We start from the raw sequence: 14,651 nt of genomic DNA on the forward strand, positions 1-14,651 counted from the left end.
CGTCCTGGCTCCTCTCCTAGTCCCCGCTCCGGAACGGCTGCTCGGCGGTAGCCCGGCGACACTCGGCTGAGTGTCGGGCTCCTTCTTTCTCGTATGAGGCGGCTGACGTCACCACGCCGGCCGCCTCGCGTCTTCACGCCGGCCGGCGAGAAAGTACGGCACATGCACGCTTTAATCGCACATGCGCAGTACTTTCACGCCGGCCACCGTGATGACGCGAGGCGGCCGGAGTGGTGACGTCAGCCTCGTCATATGCGGAAGAAGGAGCCCGACACTCGACCGAGTGTCGCCGGGCTACCGCCGGGCAGCCATTCCGGAGCGAGGACTAGGAGAGGAGCCAGGACGCCGTCGAGGGACCTCCCGACCAGCACTGGGCCGGAGAAAGCCCCGGGTGAGTACTATTTTCATTTTTAAGTTGAGATCCATGTCCCTTTAAGTTAAGTTTTCTCCTAGGAGATCCTTTTTCATCTTATGTTTAAAATAATTTTTTAGTACTCTGCAGTTCAAAAAATAGGGAAAAAGTAGGTAAAACTCTTTTAAAATTATTCAGAATATTTTCTTGCTAGCTGGTGGTTTAAATGGTGTTCTATCAATAAGATGTGAAATTATCACCTAGGACAAAACTTAGGAGAAAAGGTGAATTGAATAAGAGCTCTTCTGTTTCTGCACATAATTGGCTGAAATGAGAAGGGAATAGTGCATTTAGAAATGACTTTGAAGAATGGGTGCTTTCTGAGCAGTCTGATGGTCTGTTATATTTCCCATTGTGAACCATAGGAAAGATTATCCTAGCCACTGTAGGCTTTTTATTTTTCATGTACAGACGTAGAATTCACAGACTTGAATAATTTGCCTTCAAAACAGACCCTTTTCCACCCATATGTAATAAAGAAGCAACAATGAGGATTTATGGGATACCTAAATTAAGGAAAATAAGTGAATTTCTTTAGATTAATAAACTGATTAAGGGTATTCGGTGAGTTTTCTTTATCACAGTGGCAGTGATTCCTACTATACAAAATACGAGTGGTTCTCTAATTCCACTTACATTGAATTACCCTTATAGATCCAGACTAAACAAAAGTTTGCATTCTTAAAACAGAAAGAATTTGCAATAATTCAGGTTGGAGTGAGCTTGAGATGTCTCCCAGTGCATCACTGCTGAATATATGCAAATTAACCATTGTACCCTTAGAAACCAAACACACCTCCAGAACCGCTGGAATGCAATGATGTGTCAGCTTGTTAATTTGTACAGAGCCATAATAATCCAACATGCATACAGACTGTTTCGGATTGTTTGATCCTCATCAGTGCATGGCATGGATTAATTTGGCTCTATGCAGTGGAACCAGACTACTGCTATACAGGATCTTCTCAAAAAATTAGCATATTGTGATAAAGTTCATTATTTTCTGTAATGTACGGATAAACATTAGACTTTCATATATTTTAGATTCAAATGCACACAACTGAAGTAGTTCAAGCCTTTTATTGTTTTAATATTGATGATTTTGGCATACAGCTCATGAAAACCCAAAATTCCTATCTCAAAAAATTAGCATATTTCAATCGACCAATAAAAGAAAAGTGTTTTTAAAACAAAAAAAGTCAACCTTCAAATAATTATGTTCAGTTATGCACTCAATACTTGGTCGGGAATCCTTTTGCAGAAATGACTGCTTCAATGCGGCGTGGCATGGAGGCAATCAGCCTGTGGCACTGCTCAGGTGTTATGGAGGCCCAGGATGCTTCGATAGCGGCCTTAAGCTCATCCAGAGTGTTGGGTCTTGCTTCTCTCAACTTTCTCTTCAAAATATCCCACAGATTCTCTATGGGGTTCAGGTCAGGAGAGTTGGCAGGCCAATTGAGCACAGTAATACCATGGTCAGTAAACCATTTACCAGTGGTTTTGGCACCGTGAGCAGGTGCCAGGTCGTGCTGAAAAATGAAATCTTCATCTCCATAAAGCTTTTCAGCAGATGGAAGCATGAAGTGCTCCAAAATCTCCTGATAGCTAGCTGCATTGACCCTGCCCTTGATAAAACACAGTGGACCAACACCAGCAGCTGACATGGCACCCCAGACCATCACTGACTGTGGGTACTTGATACTGGACTTCAGGCATTTTGGCATTTCCCTCTCCCCAGTCTTCCTCCAGACTCTGGCACCTTGATTTTGGTATGACATGTAAAAGTTGCTTTCATTCGAAAAAAGTACTTTGGACCACTGAGCAACTGTCCAGTGCTGCTTCTCTGTAGCCCAGGTCAGGCGCTTCTGCCGCTGTTTCTGGTTCAAAAGTGGGTTCATGCTTCCATTTGCTGAAAAGCTTTATGGAGATGAAGATTTCATTTTTCAGCACGACCTGGCACCTGCTCACAGTGCCAAAACCACTGGTAAATGGTTTACTGGCCATGGTATTCCTGTGCTCAATTGGCCTGCCAACTCTCCTGACCTGAACCCCATAGAGAATCTGTGGGATATTGTGAAGAGAAAGTTGAGAGACGCAAGACCCAACACTCTGGATGAGCTTAAGGCCGCTATCGAAGCATCCTGAGCCTCCATAACACCTGAGCAGTGCCACAGGCTGATTGCCTCCATGTCATGCCGCATTGAAGCAGTCATTTCTGCAAAAGGATTCCTGACCAAGTATTGAGTGCATAACTAAACATAATTATTTGAAGGTTGACTTTTTTGTTTTAAAAACACTTTTCTTTTATTGATCGGATGAAATATGCTAATTTTTTGAGATAGGAAATTTGGGTTTTCATGAGCTGTATGCCAAAATCATCAATATTAAAACAATAAAAGGTTTGAACTACTTCAGTTGTGTGTATTTGAATGTAAAATATATGAAAGTCTAATGTTTATCAGTACATTACAGAAAATAATGAACTTTATCAAAATATGCTAATTTTTTGAGAAGATCCTGTATATATATAATCATTTTTGGGCATACAACTATGAATACCTGATCATAAAACCATGGGGATTTAACTAAGGGTATTTTCAAATGCAAGTATTTTCAAATAAAGTGCCAAAGTGTAACGGGTACCTTAACTAAGTCTTAGAAGCAGTTACTGTGCAGTATGTGACTACTTGTTATGTGTAAGATCCTAAAACCTTTGCGGTGGCATGTTATGTACCTCAGGCAAAGAAGTAACTGACCAATATGCACCTTCATTGACTTACATTGTGCAGGCCAACATGTGCAACTCTAGCAATGCACTGCATGTGCTGCATTGTAACAGAATCTGTTACATTACAGCACAACTGATGGTGTTCTAAGACTCTGAATTGCACAATGTTACAGTATACTAAACAGTGTACATTACAATGCAGTCCGTTAGTGTGAAGTACCATTATTCTACCATTAAGTAGTACCATTATTCCAGAAAGTACCGTTATTCTACCATTAAGCCTACCCTGACACAAGCCTTCCCATGTATTTGGGCCAATAGACTACTTTATGAGTCTCACCCTGATGCTGACTGAATTAGTAGGTGTTTAAACTGTATCATAACTTTGTAAAATGTTGCTATTATAAGGCTCTGCATTTGATCTCATCTAATTAAATGCCCTATGCCCTCAGTACATGTTCTGGCTCCTATGCACTAGTGCCTAGACTTCAGAAATTCAGTATTACCTTATGCATATTCATCCTAACCCAGCATGTAAGGAAGCAAACAACTGGTGCCTGGTCAAGTGTCATGCTTGGGATGTGGCAGGCAGAACCCGAATCAACCTCTGGGAGCATCATGTAAAATATGTTAATGTCAGAGTTTGCACTCTTAAAAATTGGCTGTGTCTTGAAGTGGAAACCTTGTTTTCTAAGGGCCTGCTTTACATGGATAATGCATGATTTTTATAGAAATATAAATGACTTCCAAGCACAGGCATTTTGAAAAAGAACTAAATCAAAACTCGATTATATACACTATACTGACTTATTTCTTTTTCACCATAATTTACAGTTCTATGCCTAACTTACTGTTTTGAAAACTAGTTACTACAGTGTACCTTGAAGTTCAGCTAAAAACTGAAACATTTGGATTTGATGTCTTATAAAAAATGTCTGTTTTGCTTTGTATAAAATGTCAGCTCATCTCTTTTTCTGACAGTCCTTCTGCGTTGATTGACTAACCTTTAGGGCCATGCCCTTTTTATCATATGCTCTTTCCAGCCATGCCCCCGTGATCTTTTCACATTATGTTTTGCACATAACAAATAAAACATTTTTTTTTTTTTTTACTTTCAGCGCCTCGCGGAGAGAGCAGAGGAGATTCAAGGGTCACATCAATGGAGAGATGAATTTGGGGTAAGCCCGTATCCCATTCCCCATCTTTGTGTATTAAAATGTCTTTACAAACAATACTGTATTTTTCCATTGGCTTTTATCTGCATGCACAACAATTCTGACTTCTATGGTTAATTGTTGCTGCATTTATTTGTGTAGATTTGAGTTTACAGATGAACTTTAATGCAAAATGTAACTGTATCCCAATCAGTAGCAGTAGTACAGCCTTTCCTATGGGAAATCTGTACCTTTTTTTAAATAGAGCATCAGGAACATTTGTGTGACTGATATTGAGGTGACACCCCTCCCACAGTGGGATGTCCTTGCCATGCCCATGGCAGTTTCCTGTCTGTGAGCCTTGTTGCATTGTGGGAGATAACAGCTGTTGCCAACTACCAGCAAGCAGTATCTTCTTCTTTGCATATTTATTTAAAAAAGAAACGCATTTTAGCCTTGTCATATGGTTAGTGGGTGTTTATAGATAAATTGGTGCTGGGTTTTTTTTTTGTTTGTTTGTTTTTCTTTTTTCATGCCTGCCAGTAAAGATTCTGACCTGCAGGCCCACAGAGGATCAAAGAGCATGGACAAATTGCAGGGCGATTATCAATCATTTCATGATCTAGCTCCTATTTTTTTACTTCTCACTTGCAATGTCTGGATTTTTTTTCCTGTAATTTCTTTCAGTAAAGTCCCTATTTATTGTCACTGCCTTAGTTGGTTCACGTTTCTCTAAGGGAAAATCCTATTGGCATAAGAATTGATATCGCATATCAATGGTACAGCAACGTACATTTCAAGGGAAATAAAAATAGTGGGTGTATGTTGCAATGAACAAGTAGATCTCTTTGTATATAAAAGTAGAAAAGACTTTATTGATAAAAACAACCATATGATCATTACAAAGAGAGATCTCCTCACTGGGATAGGCCGTCCCAAACCACAATGGTCACACTGGCATGCACACAACTAACTGATCACCTAGTGTGATCCGGGATCCCTCAAGGGTTGCAGGCTAGTAAAGAGACGAGTCCAACGCATTAAAGGCGAATCCTCAGATAACAGGCCTGGGCAATCTTGCAGTGTGCATTGATCATGCATTGTTCAGTCTAGTGCATCAACCTTATATCTTCAAACAGCTAATGAAAATAGCCATGTAAAGCGCAGTTACTGGTCAGGTTTCAGCAGACTTCAGCAAGCCTTGGTAGAGCTGAGCGTATAGGGCAGTGATGGCTAACTTTGGCACTCCAGCTGTGACAAAACTACAAATCCCATCTTGCCTCTGCCTCCCTGAGTTAGAGCTGTCAGAGTATTGCAATGCCTCATGTGACTAATAGTTCCACCACAGCTGGAGTGCCAAGGTTAGCCATTACTGGTATAGGGAAAGTACAAGCCTTGCAGAGGCACACATATAAGGCTAAATACAATACCAGACTCCAAGGAATGGTGCATTCACATGAACCAGCAGGGAGCGTCATGGCAAGTTGTTATTCTGAAGGCAAATGGCTCAAAGTTGCAGCAGCGCTGTCAAAGTATCGCATACTCAGCCAAAACAGTCCTGTGCAAACAGACAAAGGCTCTCCAACAGATCACCACCCTCTGGCTCTTAGACAAAGAGGCGTAGCATGACAGTTACCCCATGTGTAGCGCGCCAGACCAACAGCTCTCACTCGGGTGGGCAAGTGGGGAGAGATGTTCCAAGTTACAGGGCAGCGGTGGTCAGCAGCCAAGAAGGGGGGGGCGGACAATCCCAGTGGAGTCACTCGGTAGAAAGTACGCCAGGAGACCCTGATTTGTTTTGCCGACATTTCCAGCTTTCTCAAAGGTGGTGCAGCTTGCTACCCGGCATTACCTCCCTGTCGAAAGAGCACGCACACCAGCCAATCATGCTGGCGCTTGTGTTCCTCACCACCCACCCATGTCTACAGCCAATAGGAAGCTCCCAAAAGCAGAGCTAAAACAGAATGCAAATTAAATATAATACTTCAAAATAACATGTAATAAGAAATAGGCTGCCGATGTGGGTGAGACAAGCAAGCTGCTGAACAAACAAACCATTTGTTAATTATGACACACTTTAGGAAATCCTGCTCCAGAGGAGACTTGAATATATCAACTTAAAGAAGGAGGATATTCATGCAGTATGTAGTCTTGTAGAGAAGGCCCATACATTAGTGAACCATGGGGCAGTATTAATAATGGGGAACATATACCCCCAACTAGTCCCACATGCCGAACCACATAAGCCAGTCAATCTGTATAACTTATAAAGGGCCAGAATGTCAGAAATGACGCAAACCTCACTTAGTCATACAGGCCTGGTGGGTTTGTAGCTCCCGATTCGAAAATCCAGCAGGATTCTTTTTGGAGGAAGAGGCAATCATAGTCACCTCCTCTAATAGTGTTATGTATCCTATCCAACCCAATGAAACAGAGACCTTGATAATCGCAACCGTGTATAGAAATATTTAAAGTGTCTAGCAACCAGTGTGGTGGACGCAATGCTCTTAATATTACCAAGGTGTTCACCAATCCGTGTTTTTAATTTGTGTCTGGTTTTTCCTTGTTTAAAATATATCAATAAATAACCTATATTTACCCATATAAAATATATCAATTTTACACAAATACTTTTGTGTTTTAATGTTATGTAGAGGACAACTGTAGAGAGAAGAATATGGAGGCTGCCATGTTTATTTCCTTTTAAGCAATACCAGTTGCCTGACTATCTTGTTGATCCTCTGCCTCTAATACTTTTAGCCATAGATCCTGAACAAGCATGCAGCATATCAGATGATTCTCTCAGATCTGACTGGATTAGGGCTGCCATACAACTGGTATTGTTTAGAAGGAAATAAATATGGCAGACGCCATGTTCTGCTCACTTCAGTTGTCCTTTAAACTAACTTTTCATTTTAGTTTGTGAGTAGTCGGCTCCGGTGTTTAGGAGAAATATTTATACTGATTCCATTATCATTGTGTTTTATTTTGTAGTCCTCAATACAAAATACCTGAGGTGCATGTAGGAGACCACACTGTGTGCTTATATTCAATTTCACAGGCATTGCACATGGTCCAGTCATGAATTGTTTCAGAGTCTCAATATTGAGATAAACCGGGCCTACCACTGACATAATGACACTCAGCAGAACCTTTTCCTACACATGATGTATCAAGCATAATTTGATTTGTGACTGTGACTTGTGACTGCTAAGAAAATAGGACATAGGAGGAAAGTTAGTGTCAGGAGTGGTATAAATTTGATGAATTACAGGATGACGGCTTCCAGCTATAAATGGAAACAGAATTGTTCAGGGAGAGGATTCTAGCACCCTGCTTGTGCAGAGTTTGACAGTGTTCCTTTTAATGAACACTGACTGTGGAAACCTTGAAACACAGACTCTGAGGTAGGCTGGATCTTGGTGAGCAAGGGGAAGATGAGGCATGCTTTTATCATTACATCTAGCTGATGCTTTTCATTTAATGTGCTAGCAATTTAGCTTTATATTTCCTCATATCATAAACATACTAAAGTAAGTGCTTGTTAGAAAATGACAACTTATTCACAGGGGATCACTGTGACAAGTATGGCGGGGAGATTAACTGAAAATAGCAGCATTTACTTTGTCTAGCACAGACAAGGGAAAACCCTTCCGCAGCTGACCAATGTTACTATACCAGTACGAGACAGAACAGCTGCTGTACTGCTAACACATCAAAAGCCATCCCTGCCAAAGATTACAAACCTTAAGGCTGCTGTGCTGGTATAGGTGACAGCTCTACTTCAGCTGCAGTTTTCATAAATCCATAGTCTTAGGGATTAGGGGAACTGTATAGGAGTTTTGGCGAGCCACCTGTGTCTCTCCGCTACCTTTGATGCTGCGTCTAGTAATATCTTAGAAATATATTTGTACTTACCCATATAACTCAACACCTAATATAAACCCATATATCTCAACACCTAATATAATTTACACTCTACATAAGGATGAGGATGACTAGTAGGATGGGGTGCTAAAAATAAATCCTAAATTCCGAGTTTTTATTTTTCTAAATTATTCTCCTATTCTTGATGCTTGGAGCTTCATGGAGCCTAAAAGGGTTTTGACTAGAGCTAATAAAGTAATTCTACAAAAATCCCCCCCCCCCCCCTTCCCCGAGGAGAATCATTGAAGAGGCATTATTTGGTCAGGTGACTGATTTGTAAGTCTCTGAATGGCTTGTCATGATAGTGTGATCATGGCTTACTTTTACTATATTTATCTTGTTTGACAAAAGGAGGAGGCATACAGAACAAACCATGCAGTAAATTTCAAATAAAGCCTTGTGCACAAGCTAGATGGTTTTTGGATGTAATTTCAAATAAAGGCTTGCAAGCAGGCTAGCAAGTCAGGGCCACCTTTGCCAAGAATCTAGCATGTGTGTTGTAGCCTTCGATTCCCCCCCCCCCCCCCCCACACACACACACACAGCAATAGAACACATCTCTAGCGCCTGCAGGCTAGTAATGCTTATGTACAGAACCCAGCTCTGAACTGTCTCTTGTAGTATTGAGTGTTCATCCCTGCAGATGAAAGTTCTCGTTCAGGTCATGTGCAGAAATATTAAGTCACCTGATCAAATTGATCTCAAAGTTCTCCATGAGTTTTCCTCATGTAGAATGTATGCAGAATAAAAAACACAGACATTGGTTATTAACATTTACGTATTGACTCATGCCATCCCTTACATTGCCCTGCACATTGCAGCCTGCATATAGTGGTATTAGCACCAGGTAAGCAAGCCCAGGGCCAAAGTGGGCTTGTCTTCTTACTCAGGCCTCCCCTTTGATGCCTCTGCACAGCAGTCATCCATTGCAAAATACATAAGGATGTGCTAGCATAAGCTTTACACTTACCTATCCTGGTATGCAGTGGTCTTCCTCTCTCTTACCTGCTCCACATTTCCACACATTTTTGTCCTGTTGTCAGCTCAGCACTGAGGCTATGTGGGAGCAAGGAGAGTTAAAGAGCAACTCCTACCAAGAATTGAACTTTATCCCAATCTGTAGCTGATACCCCCTTTTACATGAGAAATCTATTCCTTTTCACAAGCAGACCATCAGGGGGCGATGTATGGCTGATATTGTGGAGAAACCCCTCCCACAAAGAAATTCTGAGGGGCGGGCATGTGTGCGTGCACGCGCTGGGCATGCATGGTGGGCATGCGCATTCAGGCGGGGCGTGCTTGCGCAGCGGATAAGCGGTGACAGACTTAGCCCATTTTTGAACAGGCTAAGGTCACTAGTGCTATATAAAGTGCCTTGCAAATGTATTCACCCCTGTAATGTGAATTCACAAAACCTGCAAACAAAATACCTATTTGTCACCAAGGCACTTTATAGTTGGTTTGCAGTTTCAGAGCGCATACAAATAACTCAAGAAGAGCACTTAGATGTAAAATATAACATTTAATGAATAAGCTTGATCAGATAAGTTCACAAATAGTCTTGAGGGGCCCCATATGCCCTGATAGGCATCTCCGTTTTGGGGACCTGGGCACAGTTTGCTTTCAACAAAGCAGTCCCATCAGGAAGCCAGGGATATAGGGTGCTGGCCCCTTTTTATACCCATACAGAGAAAGTCACAGTCCCAGCCAATCCTAAGTAGTCTTCTGACACTTTTTCCTTATAAGGCTATGGTCATCTGCCCAACAAGATTTTTACATGTACGTAAAAGAATGTTCCATATAAGGAAATGGCCAGTAGTTAATGAAATGGCTGAAGTAAAGGAATGTTAACTATTCACATACTGGTAATTGGCACTACATACCATATGCATTACTGTAACATGTATATACAATATCACTGGTAATTGAATGAGGCATAATTATATCACTGATGTAAGAACTGCATCACCCTACAGCCCCCTTGGCATTTTTCATGCTTTGTTGCCTCACAACCTGGAATTAAATTGGATTGTTTGTGAGCTTGCACCATCTAATTGACAAAACATGCCATCAACTTTGAAGATGTTTTGTTTGGTTTATTGAGAAGCAAACAACTAATAGGACAAATGAACTGAATCTTCAGTGTGCATAACTATTCCCCCCCCCCCCCCCCAGTCAGTACTTTGTAGAGCAATCTTTTACAGTAATTAAGGCTGCAAGCTGCTTTGGATAAGTCTTAATGAGCTTGCAACATTTTGCCACTGGGATGTTTGCCCAATCCTCAAGGCAAAACTACTCCAAATCCTTCATGTTAGATGTTTTTTGCTTGTGAACAGCAATATTGAAATCTGACCAGAGTCTTTATTGGATTGAGGTCCGGACTTTGACTAGACTTTCCCAATGCTTTTAAAGGTTTCCCCCTTTTAGGTTCATGCCACATGGAGTGAATACATATACACATGCCAATTTCCAGCAGTTTATTATATATATATATATATATATATATATATATATATATATATATATATATATATATATAAATTTAGACTATTTTGTGCTGATATATAACATACCGTAACTTAAGAATAAAAAAACGATAAAGGTGCAGGATGGAATATAATAAATTGGGTACAAAGCCAAGGGGGGTGAATTCTTTGCAATGCACTGTATACACACTACTCACATACATGCAGATATATAAGGAGGACTCTTGTAAATGTAGCAGATTGGCATTTTGTTTCCTTTGGCAGGCATCTTTTACTTATCTCTTTTATCACCAGAGTAGATAAATGAGTCAGATGGAGCCATGGTTAGTGATTTGCATACAGTCAAGTTTGTAGTTTTCTATTTGGACTCAGCTCAGAGACCTGTGACAGAGCTGTCACTCAAGTGCTCCTCTGTGAAAAGAGAAAAGAAAGAGGATTCATAAAGTAATTGCTCTGATTCCCCAAACAGATACATTAAAATTACACTGGATAGCATTGAAATGGATGGTTAGCTAAAGCAATTTTGTTTCTGGATCATCCCCTAATATTAATGCTTACACATGTATATCATTAAGAATTAATTCAACTGCTTTTTAATATTAATGCATTCTGCTGCACATTTGCATACTGGAGTATGTATGCAGGCCAGTACCTGCGCTATGAAATTACAGGCAGCGGGATCATTTGTTAAAGTGAACCTTAAGTGTCCCAAAAAAAATGAGTTTTACTCACCTGGGGCTTACCTCAGCCCCCTGCAGCTGATCGGTGCCCACGACGAGTCGCTCTGATGCTCCGGGTCCCGCTGGCGGCCACTTCCGGTTTCGCCGTCAGGACCCGTCAGGCTGGGGAACGCGGCTGATACTACGCGTTCCCAGCCAAAATAGCACCCCTATGCGGCCATATGTCCGCATACGGGTGCCTATGCGGACATATGGCCGCATAGGGGTGCTATTTTGGCTGGGAACGCGTAGTATCAGCCGCGTTCCCCAGCCTGACGGGTCCTGACGGCGAAACCGGAAGTGGCTGCCAGCGGGACCCGGAGCATCAGAGCGACTCGTCGTGGGCACCGTTCAGCTGCAGGGGGCTGAGGTAAGCCCCAGGTGAGTAAAACTCATTTTTTTTGGGACACTTAAGGTTCACTTTAAGCTAATAACAAAATTAACTTGCTTTTAGAAATTTCTAAATTCTTATATGAATAATTCAAAGTGTTACTCTTACTTTTTTTCAGAAAGTATTGCTATTTAAAAAAAAATCTACATTAAAATTGACGTAAACAAAGTCCCAGAACACACGTATCAACCAAGCACAGCCAGGGTAGAACCAAAATAAATAATAATGAATCTACAGAAAATACTTAGATGAAACTGTGATTTGTTAATCTTGACGTGCTCTCCATTTGCCATAGGTGCTGTCTGTCCAATAGACTCTGGCTTTAATTCACTAAGGGCTGCATTTGGTGTTTTTGACTTGTTTTTCATATTCACTAAGATTTTACACACATGCAGGTTTGCTAATGTAAAAGCCTCACCAGTGGAGTAGGTTTCTGCAGCAAGCTGTGATTCTTCTACAGCTGGTTTGCACAAGCTCTTCCTGTATCATGTGACAGTTTGCTAGAGAGTAAAATGCCATCTGTATCCCTTTAGAGGTGCATGCATGCCACTAGAGGGCTCTCTTCTGTGTATCAGTATATAGATCTGCACATCTAAAGGGATACAGAAAAGCCTCTATGGTCTATTTCTTCTTCTCTGAGGTTCTCTCAAGTCCTGCCTGGCAGTGCATTGGATCAAATGGGGTGAGTAGCAAGAAGGGGGCGTTCTGTGTTTATATGCAGCCTGCAACCTTACCCTGCATTGCAAATACTCCAATCTATTCAGAAATGTTTCTGCTGTAAATCTTATCTCAGTCACCTTTCCTCTATTTTTGCCAATGCCAATGAGAATGAAGCTGGTCATCGCTCCTCCCAAATTCCTGCTCCGCACTGATTGGCTGAGGGCAGTTCAGTGAGCTGCTGAAATCTGATCTATGCTGTGCTCACGTGTTTACAAAGCAAGCTAGCTATGACAGTGCAGTTTCTAGGAGGAAATTACATCAGTATTGGCTTCAGTCAGAGGGAATCAACATAGAAAATGCAATGAACAGAATTTTCTTTATTTTTTTTACATAAGATTCACTGAAATCAAAATGTGGACACTACAATACATATGTTATGTAAGTAGAACAAGTAGTTATCTACTTATGTTTTTCCTGGGATAGTATGGCTTTCCCTGCTGCTTTAATGAGGTGCCAGTATATGGAAACATAAGTATTGTTTTTTATTTTATTTTTTTGTAATCAACATACAGGGACATTCACTTGAGAAGAGAGCTCAGCAGTTTGAAAGGAAAAAATGCCACATTCATAACCAGATGCATATGCTTTAGTTTTCCTTCAGTGCACATGATCCATTGCAATGCAATATATGAATTGCTTGTGACTTTATTCTAGTATTCTTTTGACAGTACAGTGTGAATGCTACAGCAGCCTGCAGACTCCTAAGAATTGTTTTTTTTATTATGCTAGTATTGCATATAGAATAATCAAATTCATCAGTATGCTGCAATGTTCTCTGTTTGTAACAGATTCATATTGGTCTAAATTTTCTTCTCAAATATTCATGAAGTACTTTTCACCTTAAAAAAGAATGTTATAAACCATTCACAAGCCATTAAAGTTTAATTTTAATGATATATTTTCAGTGGAAATTAGCACTTTTTCACTCTGGGTTGTAATATTTACATGGCTTGATTTGTGAGAGTGGAGGGAGCTCCAGGCTCTAGCTTGTCACCCTGCAAATATAATGTGACAGGAATTATAGAGGCACAGCTAGAAATACCACAATATCTTTATGCTGTCTTTTGATAATATCTGGGAAAGGACAGAAGTTATAAAAGAAGGGTTTTCTGTCAAATTCATATGGATAGTTTATCCTGTTAAGGATATTTATTTTATTGCATTATGAATTTATGAAACGCTTGTCAGCATTGAACATAATCTGCTGTGTTCTTTTTGTGTTCCAGTACATTATGAACAAAATTATATTAATGAGGTGTGCTGCGCGAACAATGTAAAGCTATTCATCAGATATTGTGAAGCACTAGTTTTTCATTTTTTTCCATATTTTTTTTTCTAGCAGTAAATCTCCAAAAAATGACAGACCACTGCAACCTTAAAGTAAAAACTCCACTTTCTTTGGAAAGTGCTACAATGCATATCAGTCCTGTGACCGTTATTTTTATTTTTTTCTTTAAAAAAATGACCTTACCATTTTAATTTTTAGCCAGCTAGGATCCTCTGAAATGCCAGTGCTAGCTGTGTGCTTTGAAAAAAAAAAGATCAGCTTGGTACTATTTATTTACCTTTCCTGTAGGTCAGGGGTGGTAAACTCCAGTCCTCGAGGGCCATTTCCATGCCAGGGTTTGCTATGGACTAAGAAATGGAGAATTAATGTCTACCTGATGAACCACGCCTTTCCTGATTCAGTCCCTTCAGCTAATTTGGGCGGTGACAAAAATGTGCGAGGACCTCAGCCATTGAGGACTGGAATGTGGCATCCCTGCTTTTGTAAATCTTAAAAACATCTGCACTCCTGCTTGATGGATATCAAGTTTTACAAATGCTGTACCTAGCTTAAACATTCATGAATAAACATGTAGTAGTAGTAGTCGCAGCAGGAGGTTATGAGTCACCTTGCTGGGTATGAAAAATTATTTACTGCCCTCCTTTTCCCCAAGGTACACCACCACTGAATTAAACCATGTGTGGGGGGGGCATGTTGGCTATGGGGTAGAGCATCACACTTACCCTTCTATCAAAAATGTAGTGTAGTGTAATAGTTTGGGCTTGTAAAAATGCTTTGTAAAGATTTCATGACATTTTATCATTGAAAATGTTTGCTTATAAAACAT

At 40.6% G+C, this 14,651-nt stretch overlaps 1 protein-coding gene across 9 annotated transcripts in view; it reads left to right on the top strand.

The window, feature by feature from the left end:
- The window catches only part of CACNA2D1 (calcium voltage-gated channel auxiliary subunit alpha2delta 1), an 846,695-nt gene that overhangs the window by 413,991 nt on the left and 418,053 nt on the right, over nucleotides 1-14,651 (top strand). For all 9 annotated transcript variants that reach the window (XM_068276177.1, XM_068276179.1, XM_068276181.1 and 6 more), the window contains exon 4: nucleotides 4,259-4,318. In XM_068276177.1, coding sequence (XP_068132278.1) covers nucleotides 4,259-4,318 — 60 coding nt within the window. The remainder of the gene's footprint in view (nucleotides 1-4,258; nucleotides 4,319-14,651) is intronic.

The sequence above is a fragment of the Hyperolius riggenbachi genome, chromosome 3 (genome assembly GCF_040937935.1).
Source record: "Hyperolius riggenbachi isolate aHypRig1 chromosome 3, aHypRig1.pri, whole genome shotgun sequence".
Lineage (NCBI taxonomy): Eukaryota > Metazoa > Chordata > Amphibia > Anura > Hyperoliidae > Hyperolius > Hyperolius riggenbachi.